The 18,489-nt window shown below is 48.2% G+C and overlaps 1 protein-coding gene across 9 annotated transcripts in view; it reads right to left on the bottom strand.

The window, feature by feature from the left end:
- RREB1 (ras responsive element binding protein 1) overlaps positions 1–13,509 on the bottom strand; it is a 124,959-nt gene extending 111,450 nt beyond the window's left edge. For 5 of the 9 annotated variants that reach the window (XM_054192626.1, XM_054192623.1, XM_054192620.1 and 2 more), the window contains exon 1: positions 12,631–13,155. Coding sequence is in view for 2 of the 9 variants with exons in the window: in XM_054192619.1 (XP_054048594.1) it covers positions 13,414–13,453 (40 nt within the window). In the remaining 7 variants the exon portion in view is untranslated. Of the gene's footprint in view, positions 1–12,630; positions 13,156–13,413 lie in introns of those variants that run through there. The other 4 variants (XM_054192619.1, XM_054192628.1, XM_054192625.1 and 1 more) reach the window with 3 other exon arrangements.
- Positions 13,510–18,489: the final 4,980 nt, after the last annotated feature.

The following is an 18,489-nucleotide window of genomic DNA, read 5'->3' as shown; positions in this document are numbered from 1 at the left end:
AACACACAAAGAAAGACGGCTTCGGTAAACGTCATGGGTAACGTGAAGTGCCATCTCTCTGGGACAACACAGGGGAGCGGAAGGGAACTGCGAACAACTGTGTTCTTCTGATGTACATTCCCTTCCTCTGCTCAAGCAAAAGCACAGGAGGCCAAGCAAGCACACATGACATGCTCCCTGCAGGATGCCACATCCTGCCGTATTTCATACGGCATCCCAAGGCAAGCCAGATACTTTTCAAACACAGTACGATGTTTGACAGTGTGATCTGTCACAGCGTGACAGGTTCTCAGAGACAACACAGGGGAGAGAGAAGGGATTGGCACTGACAGATTTATCCAACAGCACCAAACTGTTCCTAGCCACACTCCTCTGAAAAGCAAAAAAAAAACAACAAGCAAACAGACACACTGCAGATACACACAAATTTTACACCGCGTATTCCTTCTGCTCCTTGCTTTTGGTAACTTATTCTACTTTTACGGATTTCTCATAACTCTCACTCACTCATCCAAAACGTTCCCATTCCTACAGAAAGCAGAGGTTCGTTTTGAAGGGGGGGGGGGAGGAGGGAGGAAAAAAAAAAAAAAAAAGAATCATAGAGGTTGGTTTATGTACTACTTACCCCTCTAAACCTGGTCCCAGTCCTGCTCCCCCTCACCCCCCCCCCCCCACGGTGCCGCATTTTAAGGAGCGCTGGTTCTGCTGACATCAGTGAGGCTCCGGGGGCCACCGAAGCAGCTGCTGCTGCTCCTGTGCGTGGCCAAGAGCCAAGTCGCTCTGCCTTTTTGGTGATGTTCCCTCCTGCCGGCTACCCCCACTCCCGCCCACACGTCTGCAGGGTGGGGCGAGGTGGCCACTGGCAGCCTTTCCAAGGAAACCTAAGCAAAAAAAAAAAAAAAATTAAAAAAAAAAAAAAGCGGCTTTCATTTCCAGCCTCTGGTCAGAAACGCTCAGCAATTTTTGACAGCGTGCTTGTGGGTTGAAGGAACTGTAGTTTTTCTTCCTGGACAGACAAGGCCCAAGTCGCCCTTCGGACTTTGTCACCTAGAGGAGAAAAATGTCCTCCCTCTCCCCATGTGTTGGGACAGTCCGCCAGCATCAGAGACGGGCCCATGGGCCCCGCTCCGTACAGCTGTTCCCCTGTTTTAAAGCAGATCCCCATCCTTGGAGGCAGCTGTTCTTCAGCCAAATGATGATAGCAGCAGAGCAGCAGAAAGCTCCCCCAGACCAACGCGAGAGCGCAAGGCGGGTGCAAGACATCTTCCAGATGCAGGAAAGGGGCCACCGTAGCACTTTCTTCTTCCCTCCCCTGCTCCCCGCGAGGGCAGGGAGCATGGTCAGGGCAGACGAGGTGTACCAGGGCACCTTTGGGCCCAGCCAGTCCCGCGGGAGCGAGTTTTAGGCAGCTGGCTATCTGCAGCCGGTAATCCCAGTGGCGGGGAGCGTCCCCGCGCTGAGCCGCAGCCAGATGCGGGGAGCGAAAAGGTGACAGCCAAGCCAACTTCACGTACACCCTCGGAGCCGGCAGCTCCGACCCCATGTCAAGATTAGGAAAGTATGCACACACAGAGAGCACATGAGCTGCTGGAGTGCTTTCGTTAACTCTTGCAGGCACCACATAGTCAAGGAGCTTGAGTTCACCGCCACGTTTCTTGCCGTCTCTTTTCAAAGCCAATTCCTCTCGGGCCACAAGACCCGCGACACTTCCTCGGGCAGAGCAATAACTCCTCAAGTAGGTCAGAAACTGAAGTCGGCGAGACGAGTTTGGAGCTGCAGCTTACACGGGTTAAAGATTCTGGCTTGTGTCAGGAATACTTTTTCTGAAAGTTAAACGCAGGCCCCAGTCCTGAAACACTTCCCCTAACTTCGCCCATGCCAGTATTTTGACTTAAATGGAACAGCCTACTTAAGTAGAGTTATCTGTGTTTAAAGTGTCTGCAGGATCAGTGTTTGGCATGATCTAGACTTGCCTCTGACATACACACACACGCCCCCAGCAAATATAAAAAATACCCTGAGAGGCATCAGGCTAAGCTGCGTTAAAACAAAAAGAAGAGGATAAAGATGGTAGCCCCCACCACAGCACATTTAAAATTTACATCTGCGTACATTGCAGGATGATTCACCAGGGCAGGAGAAACTGGGATGCCTGAAGGCTACAGCTGGATGCAAGAGAAGGGTCCCTAATACTCAGTTTATCTGGGCAAAGAGGAATCTCAAAAGCAAGCAGGTCTGTGCGCTATCAGCACCAGAAACACTAAGGATTCTAGGAGTCGCTTAGGATTTTTTTTAAATTTTACCTCTTCTAAGGGATAATAATTTAAGTACACTAATGTTAGCAACCCTAAACTGCAAAGAAACCCCCCTTCAGACAAGAAACAAACTCGACTCCTTCCTTCTCTGTACCCAGCACAAAAGCAGCAGATATAAACAGGAGTTTCCCTGGAACAAACCAGTCAAATTCATTCAAATCTTCCCAAAGCGCAGCAGGGCAGAACCCATTCCTGTTCCCAGAGCTTATTACAGCAACATGACTAAACATGCTCAGCAGTCCAATGTGATAGGATGCATCCATTTGCTGATGCCAGAGGAAGATGCATGTCTCTTCTACATGGCACTGCTCTCGCAGGCTGCTTTTCAAAAGATGTTTTGAAAAGCGACCTGCTGCGTACATTCTTAACAAGTCATAGTATCACCGGCTGCACAAGTGTTTGACCTCTACTTGCTATGTGCTGTGGACAAAAATCTGACATCAGCTTATTCCAACCTTAGTAACACCGAACTGCGCCTACAAAGCTGGCTGGAACAGACTAAGACAACGCACTGATGAACTCCCAGACAGACCCCTGGAGTGCTGAAAACGCAACTAGTTTAGTACATGAGCCCACATGTTTTAAATTTGGGTTGGTTTAATCCAAGTAAGTAACCTGATTAAAATGGGAGTCTTCTCTGGAGGTCTAATTTCTAGATGTTTCCATTACTCCATATGCTTTCATGTTGTATAAACATAACATACATACATCACTGTTGGGATGATTTAAGAATTCAGTTTAAAGCTACAACACAAGTCAATCAAGGCAAGAGAACAGATTACTTTATGAACAGCACGAGACAGGAATTGCACTTCATTTAAGTCTTGGGAAGGTGACGTATTGAAGGGGTGCCATCTTTCTGTTCCCAGTTTTTTCTTATAGTTTCTCAATTTCAGAACCTTGAAATTTGTTATTTTTACATACAGACCTAAAGCAAAAGGGAGAGAGAAGGACACGGTCTAACTGCGATGCTTTAAAATATGTATTAAAGCTAGGAGTGTATTTGCTTCTAAACCAACCAACCAGATGCAGACCCCTGGAACACGTGTATATACTTGCACCTATACTGCCTAGAATAAATAAATAAATAAATGAATCTTTGTCCATCGTGTGCAAACTAGGCATTTATGAGAGCTGCCCAAATTCTGCCTTGGAACCAAAGCTCTCTGTTTATACGCAGACACCTCACCAGCAGCAGTGCAGGTTCCCAGCATGCCTCAACCTTGCTATCTGGAAAGGCTCCACCATGGGGTAAGAAGATAGTTATAATTAAACATTTATACTGAGGTAGTGCTGAGCAGGTCAGTTCCACAATGTGTTAGGTGGCTTTTCAAAACTCGGTAATTGAATGCTGATCCCTGCCCCAAAGAGTTTACAGTGTAGGAAATCAAAGCATAACACTTGGCATCTGTATACCGGGAATTAAACAAAGACCACCACCACCTCACTTCTTGGGTCTTTGGACTAGGCAGCTCATATAAACATCCATCACCAGAAATAGTGGAAATTTTTAAATCAGCAGCCTGGACTCTCCTAATCCACATCTGTGCTACTGGGTTGTGCGCCTCCGTTTGAGTCACTAGCTGGGACAGTAACTACAGCATGCAATCCGCACATGCTGCTGGCATCTTCTTGTCCAGTGTAAATTATTTTTGGCCCAAATACTTTTTAGCAATCATTTTGGAAAGACAGTGAGCACAAAAACGGAAACATTTACTGTAAGTCAGACGATTCAGGCAGTGCAGGCATAAGAAAGGCTGCCAATGCACGAGGTTGAAAGTCAGGCAACAGCAGATCCTTCTGCATGGGGTCACCCAATATTCCAGGACGACCCCAGCCAGGCATCATCAGTAAAATCTACTATGCTATTCTAGCACATGTCGGCTATCAGGCAGACCACGGCCACATGCAACTCTGTGGTGTTGCAAATCTACTAACCCACATCTTTTCCTATGGAGATTAAGAGTTATGCAATGGTGTAAATAAAAACTCTGGCCCCAAACATGCAGGGGCCATCTCTGCCCCAGATCCATCCTCGGGGAAAATTCTCTACATTCCCCTTTTCCTGCAGGGAAGGACAGGCCTGAGAAGGCCAAGTCCTCCTCCCACTTGCCACAGCGAATATACTCAAGAAAGTTAAAGCACAGCCTCTAGGATTTAGTAAAAGGATGAAGCAATGGCCACACTGTTTCAGCGATGCCCAAAACCAGGATCAAAGAGAATTTAGTTGAAATAGGCTATTATATCGCAAATTCAGCTTGACGTTTATCAAACAAGCTCCTAAACCAGATGCACTGACTTTGTAACTACACCTGTAGGAATTTCAAGCACCAGAAAAATACAAAGACGCTATTAGTGTTTCAGTTTTTTAAAGTTTCCTAGCATTTTTCATGCTGTGAATGCTCAAGAGCTTTCAGCTGTATATACCCCACATAAAATCTTAGTCCAGGGAAGCCTGAAAGAATTTTGCTGTTGATTCCAATGAAGCCATGTTTTCCACTTCTACATACTATTTACACATCTATTGATTTATTAAACACATAACGGCAACCATAACGGGGCACCATCTGTGTTCAGCTTGGCCCGCTTAACTGTTCTGTGAACACTTAACTTCCGTTTGCTCGCTTTTGAGCATTTAAAATTAGTTACCTTACCATTTATTTCTATCTTTTTTTCTTTCTCGAAGGAAAAGGGAACCGTGGACAAACCTCAGCCCCTAGATTTAAAGAGCTTACAAGTTCCAAAAGCTTTGCAAGTAGAGATTGGGAACTGCTTGAACTGCAGTTAGCAGGGCTGCAGCGTTTACAGAATCCCCCAGTTCCTTCCTGCAGAGTTTATAATCTGCACAGCTTCCTCCCAAGGTAACCGGCATCCACTCCAAGGTACGGATCATTTCACCCACCCCTAGAAATTCACCCGCTGGTTAAGTGGAACATGGTGGGCACTTCACGCTCAGCAAAAAGACACTGCCATTTCCCAAAAAGGAGGAATGGAGACAGAGGACGGAGAAGATTTCTCCCACAAAGTGTAGGTAGGGCTTATACAAAAATAAAGCCTTCACTATTTAAAGAAAAGCACAGTTTCCAACAATAAACCAAGTTTACACCAGGGGAATAGCGGCACTGTGGTACAGCTCTCTTTACGCTTTTGCAAAATGGACAGCCAGGCTCCTGACAGTTCAAAGACTTGCCAGGAGATCTTACCAAGCAGAAAAGACACCTATCAGCTGTAAAGGTGGGAAGTTGCTCCAAGACTTGTTCCAGAGGCTGCCAAGGACCATGGTTTTGAACCTTACTTGGAAATGTAGGAAGATGTCCTAAGCGACACCTGGCTGGACCATCTGATAAGGAGGAAACAATACCTGCAGCAGTTAGAAAAACAGACCAAAAGAAATATACCCTCCGAATCAATTGAATACAAGGCGTAAGTTACATCTCCATAGGGAAGCACTTCGTGTTGCACTCATACTTCTTCCCCTGGAAAATAAGCGTCAAACCTCACAAATGGAAGTCCTTAGTAACCCACCTACATCTCTTCCACAACCAGCTTCTATGGCACGTGCTTCCACTTCCTGGGCCTCCAGTGTCTCACTTAAAAAGCAAGCCTCCTCCTGCAGCTTTCCTTCCTTCCTTCCATCAAAAAGCATCGGGATGTATAGAGAGCAAAATACATGAGTTGTGCTGCAAGGATACTGTAAGGCTTTGGGGGAGAAGGGGGGGACAAAGCAGACAAGCACATGCTCAAGACGCCACAGCCACCTGTTGTCCTTGATACAGAGGCAACTGCATCAACACCAGAAAAAAAATGCACACAGGAATGAAGAACAGCACACAGGTATTCATGTCCTGGGTGCTTCTCAAAACGCTAAGAGCAATGAGACATAACAAACTTAATTTAATGAAGAAAATGCATTTTGTGTCACAAAAAGAGGAACTTAAACTAGGGTCTTTCCCCTGCCCAAATCTGTGAGTGGTCCAAATTATGTGATGTTGCTCCCTAAAGGAAATACAAGGAAGTACTGCTGCTTATTGGGGCAAAATCCAAAGCAGTTCTCCATTGTCAAAGCCATAATGTTAACAGTGTGAAGGAGCTCGGCCTGACCACAGGAATGGAATTTATTGCTGTGATGCAAGCGCTCTGAGCAAAGCACTCCCAGGTACCGATACACTTGAACACTGACATCACCTGCCGTACGAAACGGGACTAACAAGGGCTCGAGTTAAAGATAGCTTAATCACACACAATATAAAAGCAAAGGCCAGCTACACTTCAATGTGTGCATCGTTTTGCTCCTCTCATCTTCAGAGAGGAAGCACATACCTAAATTAACTAAAAAAAGGTCCGTCAACGGTTCATCATCCTCCGGTTTTCAAAGGACGGATGATGCACGCCACCCATTCCTAAAACACCTACGAGTCCGTTTGTGCTGTTTCAAGAAAGCACATGCTAACACCTGTTAAAATATCCACCAGGAGATGACAAGCGGAGAAGTCTTACACGTATCAGTGGCTGGCACTTCCACTATTTAGTCAATTAGAAGAGGCCCATCTAAAAAGTAAAATTACAAAACAGAAAATTGGTTCTGTTTTACCTCAAACCGGGACATAACCACAAAATACATTTATGTTTTAGAACTGAACTAGCACATCAGCACAGAAAACGTCCGAGATGCTTAATGTACTTTTTGCCCAGACTGGCTTAAGAGTCAAAATTCAATTTTTCAAAGCTGACAAATTACACTGGGAAGGCACTTGGCCACTGTGTGCAGGCAGCTCTCCCACACTTTTCGAGAGCTCTACACAAATAACGTCACTCGTGGAAACGGCTCTCAAAGAAACTTCAGACACCGGGATGAGGGAATGGCTTCTTCAAAAGGAAAGGGATCTCCCTCGAAATCCCGAGATTAAATAAGTAAATAATTAAGTAAGATTAAACACAAAACGTTTTTGCTCAGGAAGGTTAGGTGTAGGAGAACAGCGGAATTTGAAAGTTGAATTCCACGTGTTTCTACGGGAAGATCGGCAAGGGGGGGGGGGGAAGGGGGGGAAAGGAGGCAATCAAGGCCTGAAAGGCTTCCCTCTCTAATAGTCCTTGGAATACCTATTTTAGTTCAGGAGCCTAACAACACCCTTGGGGGATTTTGACAGCTTTTCTCTTCCCTTGCTGTAGCACCTCTGCGGATGGCTGGGACCCTGCAGGTGAATCCTGTTGTTAAAACAGCTGCCTTTCTCTACATCTTTAAAGAGGTATTCACATTCTCTTAGCCTTACTTAGTTGAATCACTCTGAATAAACAGTCTCCACCCATCAGCTACTTCTTTTGTGTAAAGCACCTATTCAAAGGCAACCACCTTTATTGATTGCTAGGCTGGCCAACCTGAAAGCTGAAATGCCACTATAAAAAAAAAGCAAGCAGGATACACCAGAAGGCCTGTGTTGTTTCTAAAGGAAGCACGGGTCCAGGCGCTGCTCAGTTACATCAGGACTGCTCCTTTCTGACTGCAGGAGGCTGCTCTAGCAGGTTTAACACCAGCACATCCATGAGCCAAGTATCCCACTGACTCTTCTCCCCTTTGTCCAGGCCCTTTTCCTTGTTCTGACCCTTTTCCAGCACAACACGAACAAGCCCTCTGACGGGAGTCCACAGCATATGCCCCAGCTGGCAATTACTCGGACTTTTAGTATTTCATAATAAAGCATTAGCCCGAGCTCTAAATAGGTTTTGTCACCCTGCTGTGAGTAAAATGCTGAGGGAAGAGATGCTCTGGTCCTGCTGCCTCGGAAGCCCGCGCTTCTCTAAGCCACTGGCCCTCAAATCCTGCTATTCAAAACAGAGGCACAGGGTGGGGTGGAGGGAACACCTTCAGGTGGGAAAAACATCATGACTGGCAGACATCAAAGATAAGCCATCACCAGATTTATTGCACCCAAGAAGAACAAAGAGCCAATGCTCCTGAAATTCCTGTTCAGAAGTACCCCAGAACAGAGCCAGCACTTCCCGCCTCAGCCAACCTCACCTATTTTCATTTGTAATCAAACGCTGATAACCAAACCTGGCCTGGCAAAGCTCTGCAACTTTCAAGCCCTTCCTGGCTCCGCAGAAATAGCTAACTTTTCAGTGTATCACCAGAGTGGCACTTCCAAAGATACCCGAGTCCTGCCTTTGAAATCACTGCCTATAAAGATGCTTATAAATGCAGGGCAGGGGGGTAGGCACAGCTCCCATAGTTGCTGGTTTACATAGGATATTTAAAAAAACCTAAACAACAAAAAAACAACCCAAAAAAACCCCCAACACACAGAGAGAAAGAATTCCTCATATGCCTCCCCAAAGAAAATCTGCTTTAACTGCTGAAGAACAAGTTGGCAAGAGAAATCTCCCACCCAAAAATAAGAAACAAGCTTCTGCATGGTCTCAGGGGGCAATTCCTTCTCACCCCCAAAGTTTACATCTGCTTCTCGAGACGCTTCCCAGCAAAGCTGCAGGGTACCTGAGCACTCCATCCACGCTGAAGCTGTACTCAAAAGAACACGAAGCAGTTCCTGGCCCCTTTCCAAGCTGCAGAATACTCTTGGAAAAGCGTATTTTAAAGCTGTAATCCCATGACTGACCGTCTTGCTTGAATTCAGTAAGGACGTAAAAGAAAAAGACACAGAGCAAGAGGCATTCTCACTCACTTCAGGAGAACCGAAAGCTGCACTACCGTCCTCCTCTACAGACAATTATCTCCCAGGAAAGAAGCTACCACATCATCAAGGCAGCCCTCTCAAACAGGTCCAGTGACATGGTCCAATAACACACTCATTTTGAAACAACCTCCACTGCACTGAAAGAAGACGACATGATTTCACATGTTTTGAGAGCGTATACCTAAAACAGAGATTTACAAACTTAGGCATCATTCATCAAAAAGTTAAAAGGGGCTTTTTCTGCACATGCATAGATTTCAGCCTAACAGGATTTACTTGTTTTCTGCCTGTTCCTGGGGAACATTTGCAGTTTCTTTTTTCCCAAGACTGTCCCTACAGGCTGCTATCCAACATACATCAGATGCTCTTGCAGCAACAGATAACTCTGGAAGGACATTTGCAAAGGGCACAAATCGAGGGCCCAATGCTGGTAAAACTGAGGCATACTGGGGGAGGGTGGAATTACTCCTGTATGTAGATAACTTGAACACTCAACACAGTCCCCTGGAAAACTTTATTCATGCATCTAAGTATTTTTTTTTCAGGCATCTTACTATCAAAAAATGTATTTTAAGTCAATAAAAAAAAATTATTGCAACCTAAAAAGTGAATCCCTTACAAAAACACTCAGGTTAATTTTAGCATCCTTCTGTTTAGCTGCTTAGCAACACTTATCCTATGACCTTCTAAGCACCACCTACTTTTACAAGGGATAATGAATATAACCAAAGCGATTTATCTATATGTTTTTAACCTATACAATGTACAACATGAACAGTTTTTATTTAAATGAGAAATCCAACCGAGAGCAATCCAAACCATTTCTGCTGAAGAAGGAACTTTCACAGGCTAAAGTCAAGCTACTGTTACGACTGCAGTGTGACTTCAGTGTAGGTAAAGTGATAAAATCCTTAAGGATTGAGAAAACCACTAGAGAAGTCAATGTTTGTGTGCCTTGGGAAACACTGCACTTGCCTTTTGTACCAAAGGAGATTGTAGATACTACTGACAGATAATTAAGACCTTCAGCTTTCCCAGTTTTGAAACTTCAAGAATCTCCTGACCCTCAGAATCCAAAAGAAAAGCCATTTCGTCAGAGGGTCACGGAATATTGTAAAGAGTTAAGAATGGGCACAAAACCTGGGCGAGCTGCATCAGAATAAGATGTTTCACGACACTGAAATCTGCAAGCAAATAAAGCTTCAAACACCCAGGTCCGGGTGAAAAAATACCATAACAAACAAAAAATCCCAGAAAAAGAGTCAGCAAACACCCTGTTATATTCTGACTCAATACCAAGCCAAATATATATATATTTATATATTTTTATATATATTTTCTTTAGGGTCATTAGTTATTAAAAGAAATGTGTAAGAGTGGCTACATAAATAGTCACTACCGATGGACAAACAACAGTTTGACAACTTGAAGCTGGCAGTGAAATTAGAGCAGAAGAAAAGTTTACTCGACTCTACTTAAAGGATGGTGGTTTTCCACCTCCACAATACGAATTCAGTTCCAAATACGGCTGCCAGCAGGAGGAAGGCGAGGGAGCAAAAAAGGCGACACCAGGCCGAGCACAGCTGCCCTGTAGCAAGAAAGGAGGCTGGATGTGTCCCTGCCGGCAGGTGAGGGAGAGCCCTGGTACTCTGATTGATTGGATGATGGATTCATGCTGTTTCTGGGTTTCTAACAAACAAAAGGGCCTATTCTTCCCTGGATGTACCCAACTCCCGTTAAGGCTAATCGGTATTATGCAGGCACACCAAGAAAAAGACTATATACCCTTAAGTCTTCAAAGGGAAAATTAAAACCTAAAACAAATATGGCTGGCCTGACCCTGAGTCACTGCATCCCTTTCACGCACGCTGACCCTGTGGAAAACAGGAACTGCGGTAACAAAACTCGGGGCTTGTGTCAAAACGACAGACCTCAACGAAAAAACTTCAGCCATCACAACAGCTGTCTACTGTGCACTGCAGGGGTGACAAGACGGCGTTATTTAGCAACTGCTCCTGTTGTTAATAAGCAAGTTTGTTGTGTTTTTTTTTTTCTAAGGCACAGGGCTGGATGTTGGAATGGTAAGAAAGATCAGCTGCATTTGCTGCCTCTCCTCGACCACTGCCCCCAAATCCCACCGAACTAGACGTTTAACTACTTTCTAAAATACGTAACCACACTTGATCTTATCTACAACAGAAGACGGGCCAAAGGGGGAGTCAGGATCAAAACCGGATGGTTGGTCCCCCCACCCCGCTCTTCCCTGCAGAAATCAGTTCGGCGGCTCCCGGGCAGGATGCTGGGGCTCCTGTGCAGGCAGGACCAGAGCATCAGCTCCGAGCCGGACACCCCGGGGTGGCCGTGGGAGGGAAGAAGGGAGAGAGGGAAGGCAGCGGGGCAGGGAGGCGGCCGGGCCTCCGCGGGGTGCGCAGCCCAGCGGAGCAGAACGGGCCGGGCAGGGAAATGTGCTGAGCCAAGGAGAAGCGCTCTCCTCCTCCTCCTGCATAACCCGGCGAGGAGGATGCCGAGCCAGGCGAAGATATTGCAGCCGAGAGGTGAAACGAGGAAAATAAGGGAAAAAAAAAAAAAAAGCGGGGGAAAAAAAAAAAGAAGAAAAAAAGCAAGCGTGCGTGCGGAGGGGAGGCGGGGGAGAAGTGCAGGGAGAAGAAGCCAGAGGAAACTTATCTGCGACATGACAAAGTTCAATCCACCGCCCTCCCTCCTCTGCTGAAAGAAAAAAAAAGTTGCAGCATCTCGTCGCTCCCCGGCCCGGCCCGGAGCCCCCGCCACCCTCGGCGGATGGAAGGCGGGGGGGGGGGGTGAGAGGAGAAGAACCCCCCGCATTATTAACTGAGCGGGAGGATCCGCCTCGCATCCTCACCGCGGCCCCCGCGGAGCCGCCCGGGGAGGGAGAGGGGGGGTCCCGGCCCGTAGCAACGGCGATGGGGAGCGCAGTCGCCTGAGAGACGGGTCGCGGCCGGCTCCCATCCGCGCCGGGCACCGCGCCGCGGGGAGGGGGGGGAAGAGGGAGGGACACGGCAGCAGCCGCGCGGCCCCAAACTTTGTTTTCACCCAAAACACCAACGCTGCGGGGGGGTTGGGGGGGTGGTGCCACTGCCCCCCATCCTCCGCAAAGATGGGGGGTGAAGGGGACGAGGGCGGCCCCGGCCCGGACCCCCACCGCCCCTCCCGCCTCGGATGCTGCCCTGCTCCTTCCTGTAGTGGTGACGCCGCCCGGGCGTCCCTGCCCGCCGCTGGCCCCGCCGCGCAGGGATGTGTCCCTGGCACCGCACAAAGGCAGCGGGACGGGGGGGGGACCCAAGGGGGAAACCCGCGGGGGGCAGCACCCCCCCCCAGGCCTGGCTCCCCCCCACCCCCCCCGCCGCCGCGCAGGCTGGGAGGGGAAAGGACACGCACGTCCCTACCGAGGGGGGGGGGTTGGAGAAAGAGGAGGAAAGGGGTAAAAAATAAATAAAACAAAATAAAGAGGGGGAGAGAGGAGAACGGAGAGGTACCGGGGTGCCGAGGAAGGGAAAGCACGGCCGGCCCCGCCAGAGTTAAGGGGGAGTGGGGGGGGGGGGAAGCGGAAAGTGAGCGGAGAGATGCGCGGCGAGAGCCGGCTCTACCTGCGGAGAAAGGGCGCCTTCATCCCAACTTCCCGGCTGCGGCCCTCCCGTCCGGGAACAGCGGGCAGCGGCCGCCGCCGGACCCGCCGCCAGGAAAATCAGCCCGCAGGAAAAGTTAAAAAGGCAAAGCGGCTGCGGGCTCGGGAGACGGGGGCGAAGCCGGGCTAGAAGATGTTGCTTCCTCGCAGCCCCATCCAAATTGTGGCGGTGGCTGGTTAAAAATAAACTTTGCAGCAGGAGGGGGGGGATGATCTGGCCGGATTCCTGAGCTCAGACGGTTTAATATGGATGAGCATCAGGTCCTGAAGGCAAAACGCCGCGGCTGGTGCCGCTGGTTGGTAGAAAGTCTGCAACAGGGAAGGGGAAAAAAAAAAAAAAGAAAAAAAAAAAAAACAGGAGCCGCGGAGGGAGGAGAGGAGAGGGAGGAGCGGGGGAAGAGGGAGGCTGCACGAACTCATCATCATCTCCACCGCTGCCAGCCAAACTTTTTTTCCTCCTCTTTTTTTTTTAAAGGAAACTTCCCCCCCCCTTAACAAGCATTTCATTTTTTTAAAGAAGTCGCCCGACCAGCCGACACGCTGCAACGTCCTCACCCCCGCGCCTGCCCCCTCCCAGAAGTTCATTTTTCCTCCTCTTTCCTTCTCCCCCCCCCAACACCCCCCCTTCCCTCTTAAGAAAAAGAAAAGAAGAAGAAGGAAAAAAGAGAGAGATCCCTCCGGAGCTAAGGCACGCTCCTGCCCTTTGTGCGGGAGCGCGGCGGCCAGGCAGCCCCGCGGTACTTACGCCGGACTTTGCTGGGGCTGGGCTGCTTGCGCCGCGACATGCCGGGAGGATGGGCCGCCGGGGGGGGCCGCGGGGGCGCGCCGCCGAGGCGGAGGAGTCGGGGAAGGGGGGGGGGGGGGGGTGTTGGGGGGGAGCGCGCACGGGAGGGAGCCGCAAACTTGTTCCGGAAAAAAAAGGAATCAAAATGGCGTTTCTGTGGGATGTGCAAAGTTCATCAACTCCGCGCTAACTTCCCGTCCTCCGCGCCTCCCTGGAGGGAGGGGGGGATGAGGGGAGGGGGGGGTGGGGGGGAGAGATGGGCACGCTTAGGGACCCCGCCGCACCGCGTCCCCGTCCGCGCCGCGCTCCGCGGGCGCCCCCGCCCCCTGCCCGCCCCCGCGCTGCCCCGCGCACCCTGATAAGGAGACACATCACGTGTCGCTCCGGCTCCTCTCCCGGGGACGCGCTACCGCGGCGGCGGCCGCCTGTTGCAAACAGCATCTCTATCGCGACCGTGTCGCGGAGAGAGAGAGAGAGAGGGAGGGACGCGGCTAAGGAGAGGAGCGAGGACAACTTTATCCGCCCCCCCCCTTCCCCGCCTCGCTCCCTCCTCCCGCCCGGCCCGTCGCAGCGGGATGTCCCGGGCAGCCGCGGGGGGGGGGGGGGGAACGGGACACGGGGGGACGCGGCCAGGTGCCACGCGGCGCCTCGCGTTCTCCCGTGGGGCTCTCCTGGGCAGGGCCGGGACATCCCGGGCGGTGTTGTCGTCCCCCCCCCCCCCCCTCCACGGACGGCCGCGGAGTGCGCCCGGGGCTGGAGCGCATCCGGAGCCGCCGCGCTGCCGGGTTTAGGAATTCGTCTGGGCTTTCCGCTGGCAGTGGAAATGTCTGTGCATCCTCCTCCTCCCCCCAAGCCCGGCGCCTCACCAGGTACAGAGGGTGCGCAGGCAGGAGTCGGCTGCTCCCAGTTTGCAGAAGTCGGCTGAGGATGTTTTGTTCTTCGTTTCCCCGGAAAACTTTGGTCTTTGTGCGTTTGGTATCCCTGCTGGGGTCAGTCATCCATCCGGCTGACGAAACCTAAAGGACGTGGGATTGAACAGGATCCAGAACATCAGCGTAGGGACAGGAGGTCCAAATACTGTGTCTGACCAAAGGCGAGACTCAGACAAATATAGGTAGTGACAAAGTGCTCACGGGCTGTATATGGCACCGCACGTATGGTCCCTTCCGTCACTGTCGTGGCAGGGGCAGCTGAAAGATGTAGAAGACTCAGCAAGTGATGGAGAGGAGGCTCTCTGCTCGGCGTTGTAGAGGTTTCACTTCAAAGCCAGTACCGGTTTAGAGTTGTGTGGCAAATAATACCCGTACGGAAAAATAAAACACTGGAAATACTCCATCCTGAGAGCTCGATGGGGGAAAAAAAAAAGTAAAACTGCTTGTGAGGAGTGCCATAATGAGCATAGGAGGAACCAGTTTACTCTTTAAGGAAATGGTTCTTGACCACGTTTCTAAAGCTACTAAAACTAGGCCTTTTAAAGCTATTATTGCTGAGATGGGACCTGAAGTCAAAGGCTGGTTTTTAAAGAAATCAAGTCCTGGCCTGTAGGCAAAAGGTTTGTACCAGCTTACCTGGTATCCTATCTCCCGATTGAAAAGGGGATTCACATGGAAAGGAAGGCTGAATTCCAGGTATGTGGCAGTAAGCCCTGAACCAACTCTTTTCACAGTCTTTTGCCTGTAAGGTGTCATCATTATCTTCCTTTGCACTGTTCTTTTCAAATACTGGATAGAGGCACCCAAGTGAGGAATACACAGGACCTGTCTCAGAGACACAAGCTGTGCTTTGGTCAGAAATAACCCTCTTTCTTCCTGACTCCATGAAAAACACCTGCAGGTCTGGTGATCTGGAACCTGGAAATGCCAAAATTGGAAGACCGAAAGGCACACACATGTATTCAGAATATGAAACTGCAGCTTTTAACTTACGTGCATTTGTCGTGGTGGTTTCTGCAGGCTGAATTTTTGTCAGACGAATTTTGTGCACTATTACACGTGAGCTTTGTGTATAAATCTCAATGCCATTAAGCTCTGTTACAGCGGAGTTGCTGACTGACACAACAGCTATATAATACTTTACCCCACAATATAGCAGCAAATGTTAGAAAGTGCATTCTGATTGTGTTGTTACAAGGTGGCTATTTCACCAAAAAACAATCAAGGGAAGTAATTAAAAATAAATTCATTGTAAAGTGTCTTTAACCTTTTAATCTCTGTCCCCATTGTACCTGCCAACCCACAGTGGCAGAGCTGCTGGTAAATTCAGTATCTCTTGCGATCGGGCATCCAATTAAACAAAAAACATTTCATGCTCAGCCTTTAAGACATGTTCTTCACGTTGGAAGTCTGCAGTGATTTAAGCCTGCATCGCACATACATAGGAACTCGTGGAGATCAGGCCTACGAGTTTACAACCTAAGGCCTTATTTGCGCAGACATTTACATAAATTGCTGTAATTGAAACTGGTGCGAATTCCTGGATGGATAATCATCTTTGGAGGGTGGCAACACACGTTTTTCTGACCTGTGGCTAGTATCTCTAGCAGAGTCTTGGCGGCATTTTGGACCACCTCTGCGTGAAGATTCCCATCCACTTTCACTGTACGTTGTAACTTCAGAGGTGCTTGAGCAGCCCTCCACGTGGGAAGTTTAGGGAGCGGATGGACAGAATAGAAAAACAAGTGCCATTCAATTCAGCATCTGAAACCTGTACTAGAATCATGGAGGTGCAAATCCTGTAGGTATTGTACAGCTTGCACTGGAAATAAAAAAACCCAGAATTTTGGTGCTTGGAGAAAATATGTAGATAATTTTTTTAATCGCATTTATGTTTTTATGTTTTAAACATCCCTATTCCTTCAGAAGGATGTAATGAAGGGTGAACCAGCACGTATTATGTTAATGCTGCAAATTTAAAAAAGCATGCAAAAAGGCTATGTAACAACTAAAAAAAAAAATTAACTACCAGGGTTTATGAAATAGTAAAAAGTGATATGTCTTTAACAGTTTAGGAATGAATTCTAATTCTGGGCTCTCACAGGGCAAGAGAAATTAAAATAACTCCGTTTTCAAACTTCCCATCATTCAAACTTTTATAAGAGAGAGGTCAAAACCCACTGTGGTCTAAGACTGAATGTGAAATTTTGAGCAAATGGTTTCATTTTTTTTTATTTCAGTGAAAGTAGAGATAATTTTTGTCTAATAAAAACCTCTGTTATGAATAAAATGACTCTCCCAAAATGTTACTACACTGCTTACACGATACAGCTATCCTTTTCACTCCACATTTTCTACCATCTGCATTGCTGTGTTTTAGCCCATCTCCTCTGATCGCTGTATTTGTGACGATTGAAGTATTAAGTCCTTTTTCCCTAAGACAGCACATGGTTGTATACTCTCTGGATATTGTTACATCAATATTCAACAGTGATGGTAAACATGCTAAGGGGCAAGAAGATTTTCTCTAACTTCTATATACCCCTCACACACCTCTCCAATCCTGCACAGTGATGTTAAATGCAATGAACAATAGTACAAATAAAAGCAATAGTTTTGTGAAGGTGTTTTATGTATTAACAATTTTATTAGGACCACTGGGTGACATAGCCATAAAAGCCACCTGTGGCGGTCCCAAAAAAAGGACAACTCTGCTCCCACCCACAATTCAAATATCAGAGAAGCTGATTAAAGGTATTCAAGGAGAGAAGAAAAACAGGATGTGTAGCTTATATGAAGGCCGCAATTTGAGGATACAATGATGTCTTAAAGCGCAGAGACTAAAGCTAATATTGGCATTAAAAGAGGAGGTAAAGGTTAGTTAGAAAATCTTTTTCTCCCACGTCTTATTAGACATTATCAATGTCCTCTGCTTTAGATCATGGCATTTAGAAATTACTTTAGTTTCTTGCAATGCTGACACATCCCTTCCAGCCAAAACAGTTTGGACGAAGGCAGTGCTCTTACTAACCAGGAGTATTTTACACGCTGTACGAGGCAGCATTGGGCCCTGATTTCCTAACGCCTCCCGGCTGCTGGGTGAGGGCAGCTGCCAGGAGCCAGCTCCCTCGCCCTGGCACCCGGCTGCCCGGCCACAGAGGATGTCGGAGGCATCAGAGGCCCCGTCCGCTGCCTGAGCTTATGCCTGCACAGCATCCAGAGTTCTCTCCCCACCATCCTTTTCCTGATGCCCTCGCTCATGCTGAGAGGCAGAGCTCAGCTGACATACTTAACGCAGGGAAAAAGCCTGCTCCGAGGATCAGAGAATACAGCCCCCAGGGCTTTGAGAAATAACTCTTTATAAAACCTAAGACCAAAAGAAATGCTCAAATTTCCTTTACATTTCGACCAGGTATTTCTTTAAAGGACCAAACATGCCACTGCTGAGTCTTTGCATAGGTTGGGGTTTTGTTTTGCTTTTGGTTGCTTTTTTTCTTCAGCTGACACACAGCTTTCTTGGATCAAAAACTCCTTAAGAACAAACGCAGAACTGACAAGTGTGACCACCACACATAGGGCAATTATACGGAATAAAAGGGGGAAAGTTCAATTAAGTATATTTCCTAAAAAATGCTCAGAAAACTAAACTTCATGAATTTGCACAGTGGAAAAACACAAGGAAAAGTGCTCATCACATAAGACCAGCCGCAAACTCTCTCAGGGCATTGGTCGGATGACACAGCATCACGTAGCATTCCCATTTTTCCCTGTGTGGGCAAATGGGATGCATCACCGTGCTCAGCTACCTCGGCCTCTGGAAACGGGGCAGCAAGGGAGCAGAGCGGTGGAACTTGCTCCTGCAGCGACCCCACCCTTTATCTCCAAGGGCAGCTCGTGAGGATCAGAAAGTCAAGGCCGAAGCTTCGGTCCAAATTATCTTAACGTTAGCCTTTAGGGAGTGAAAGAAAAGCGTGCTTGAGCAATTTCCCTCACATCTCAACAGGCTAGCAATGGCAAAGCTGGAAATTAAACCCATCTTTCCCTCCAAATCCCAGTGTAGTTCTTCAGGTACCACACCATGCACTCTGCTTTATGGCCTATTCTC

The sequence above is a fragment of the Rissa tridactyla genome, chromosome 2 (assembly GCF_028500815.1).
Source record: "Rissa tridactyla isolate bRisTri1 chromosome 2, bRisTri1.patW.cur.20221130, whole genome shotgun sequence".
Lineage (NCBI taxonomy): Eukaryota > Metazoa > Chordata > Aves > Charadriiformes > Laridae > Rissa > Rissa tridactyla.
Note: the sequence above shows the minus strand (reverse complement) of the source record. Positions and strands in the feature narration are given on the sequence as shown.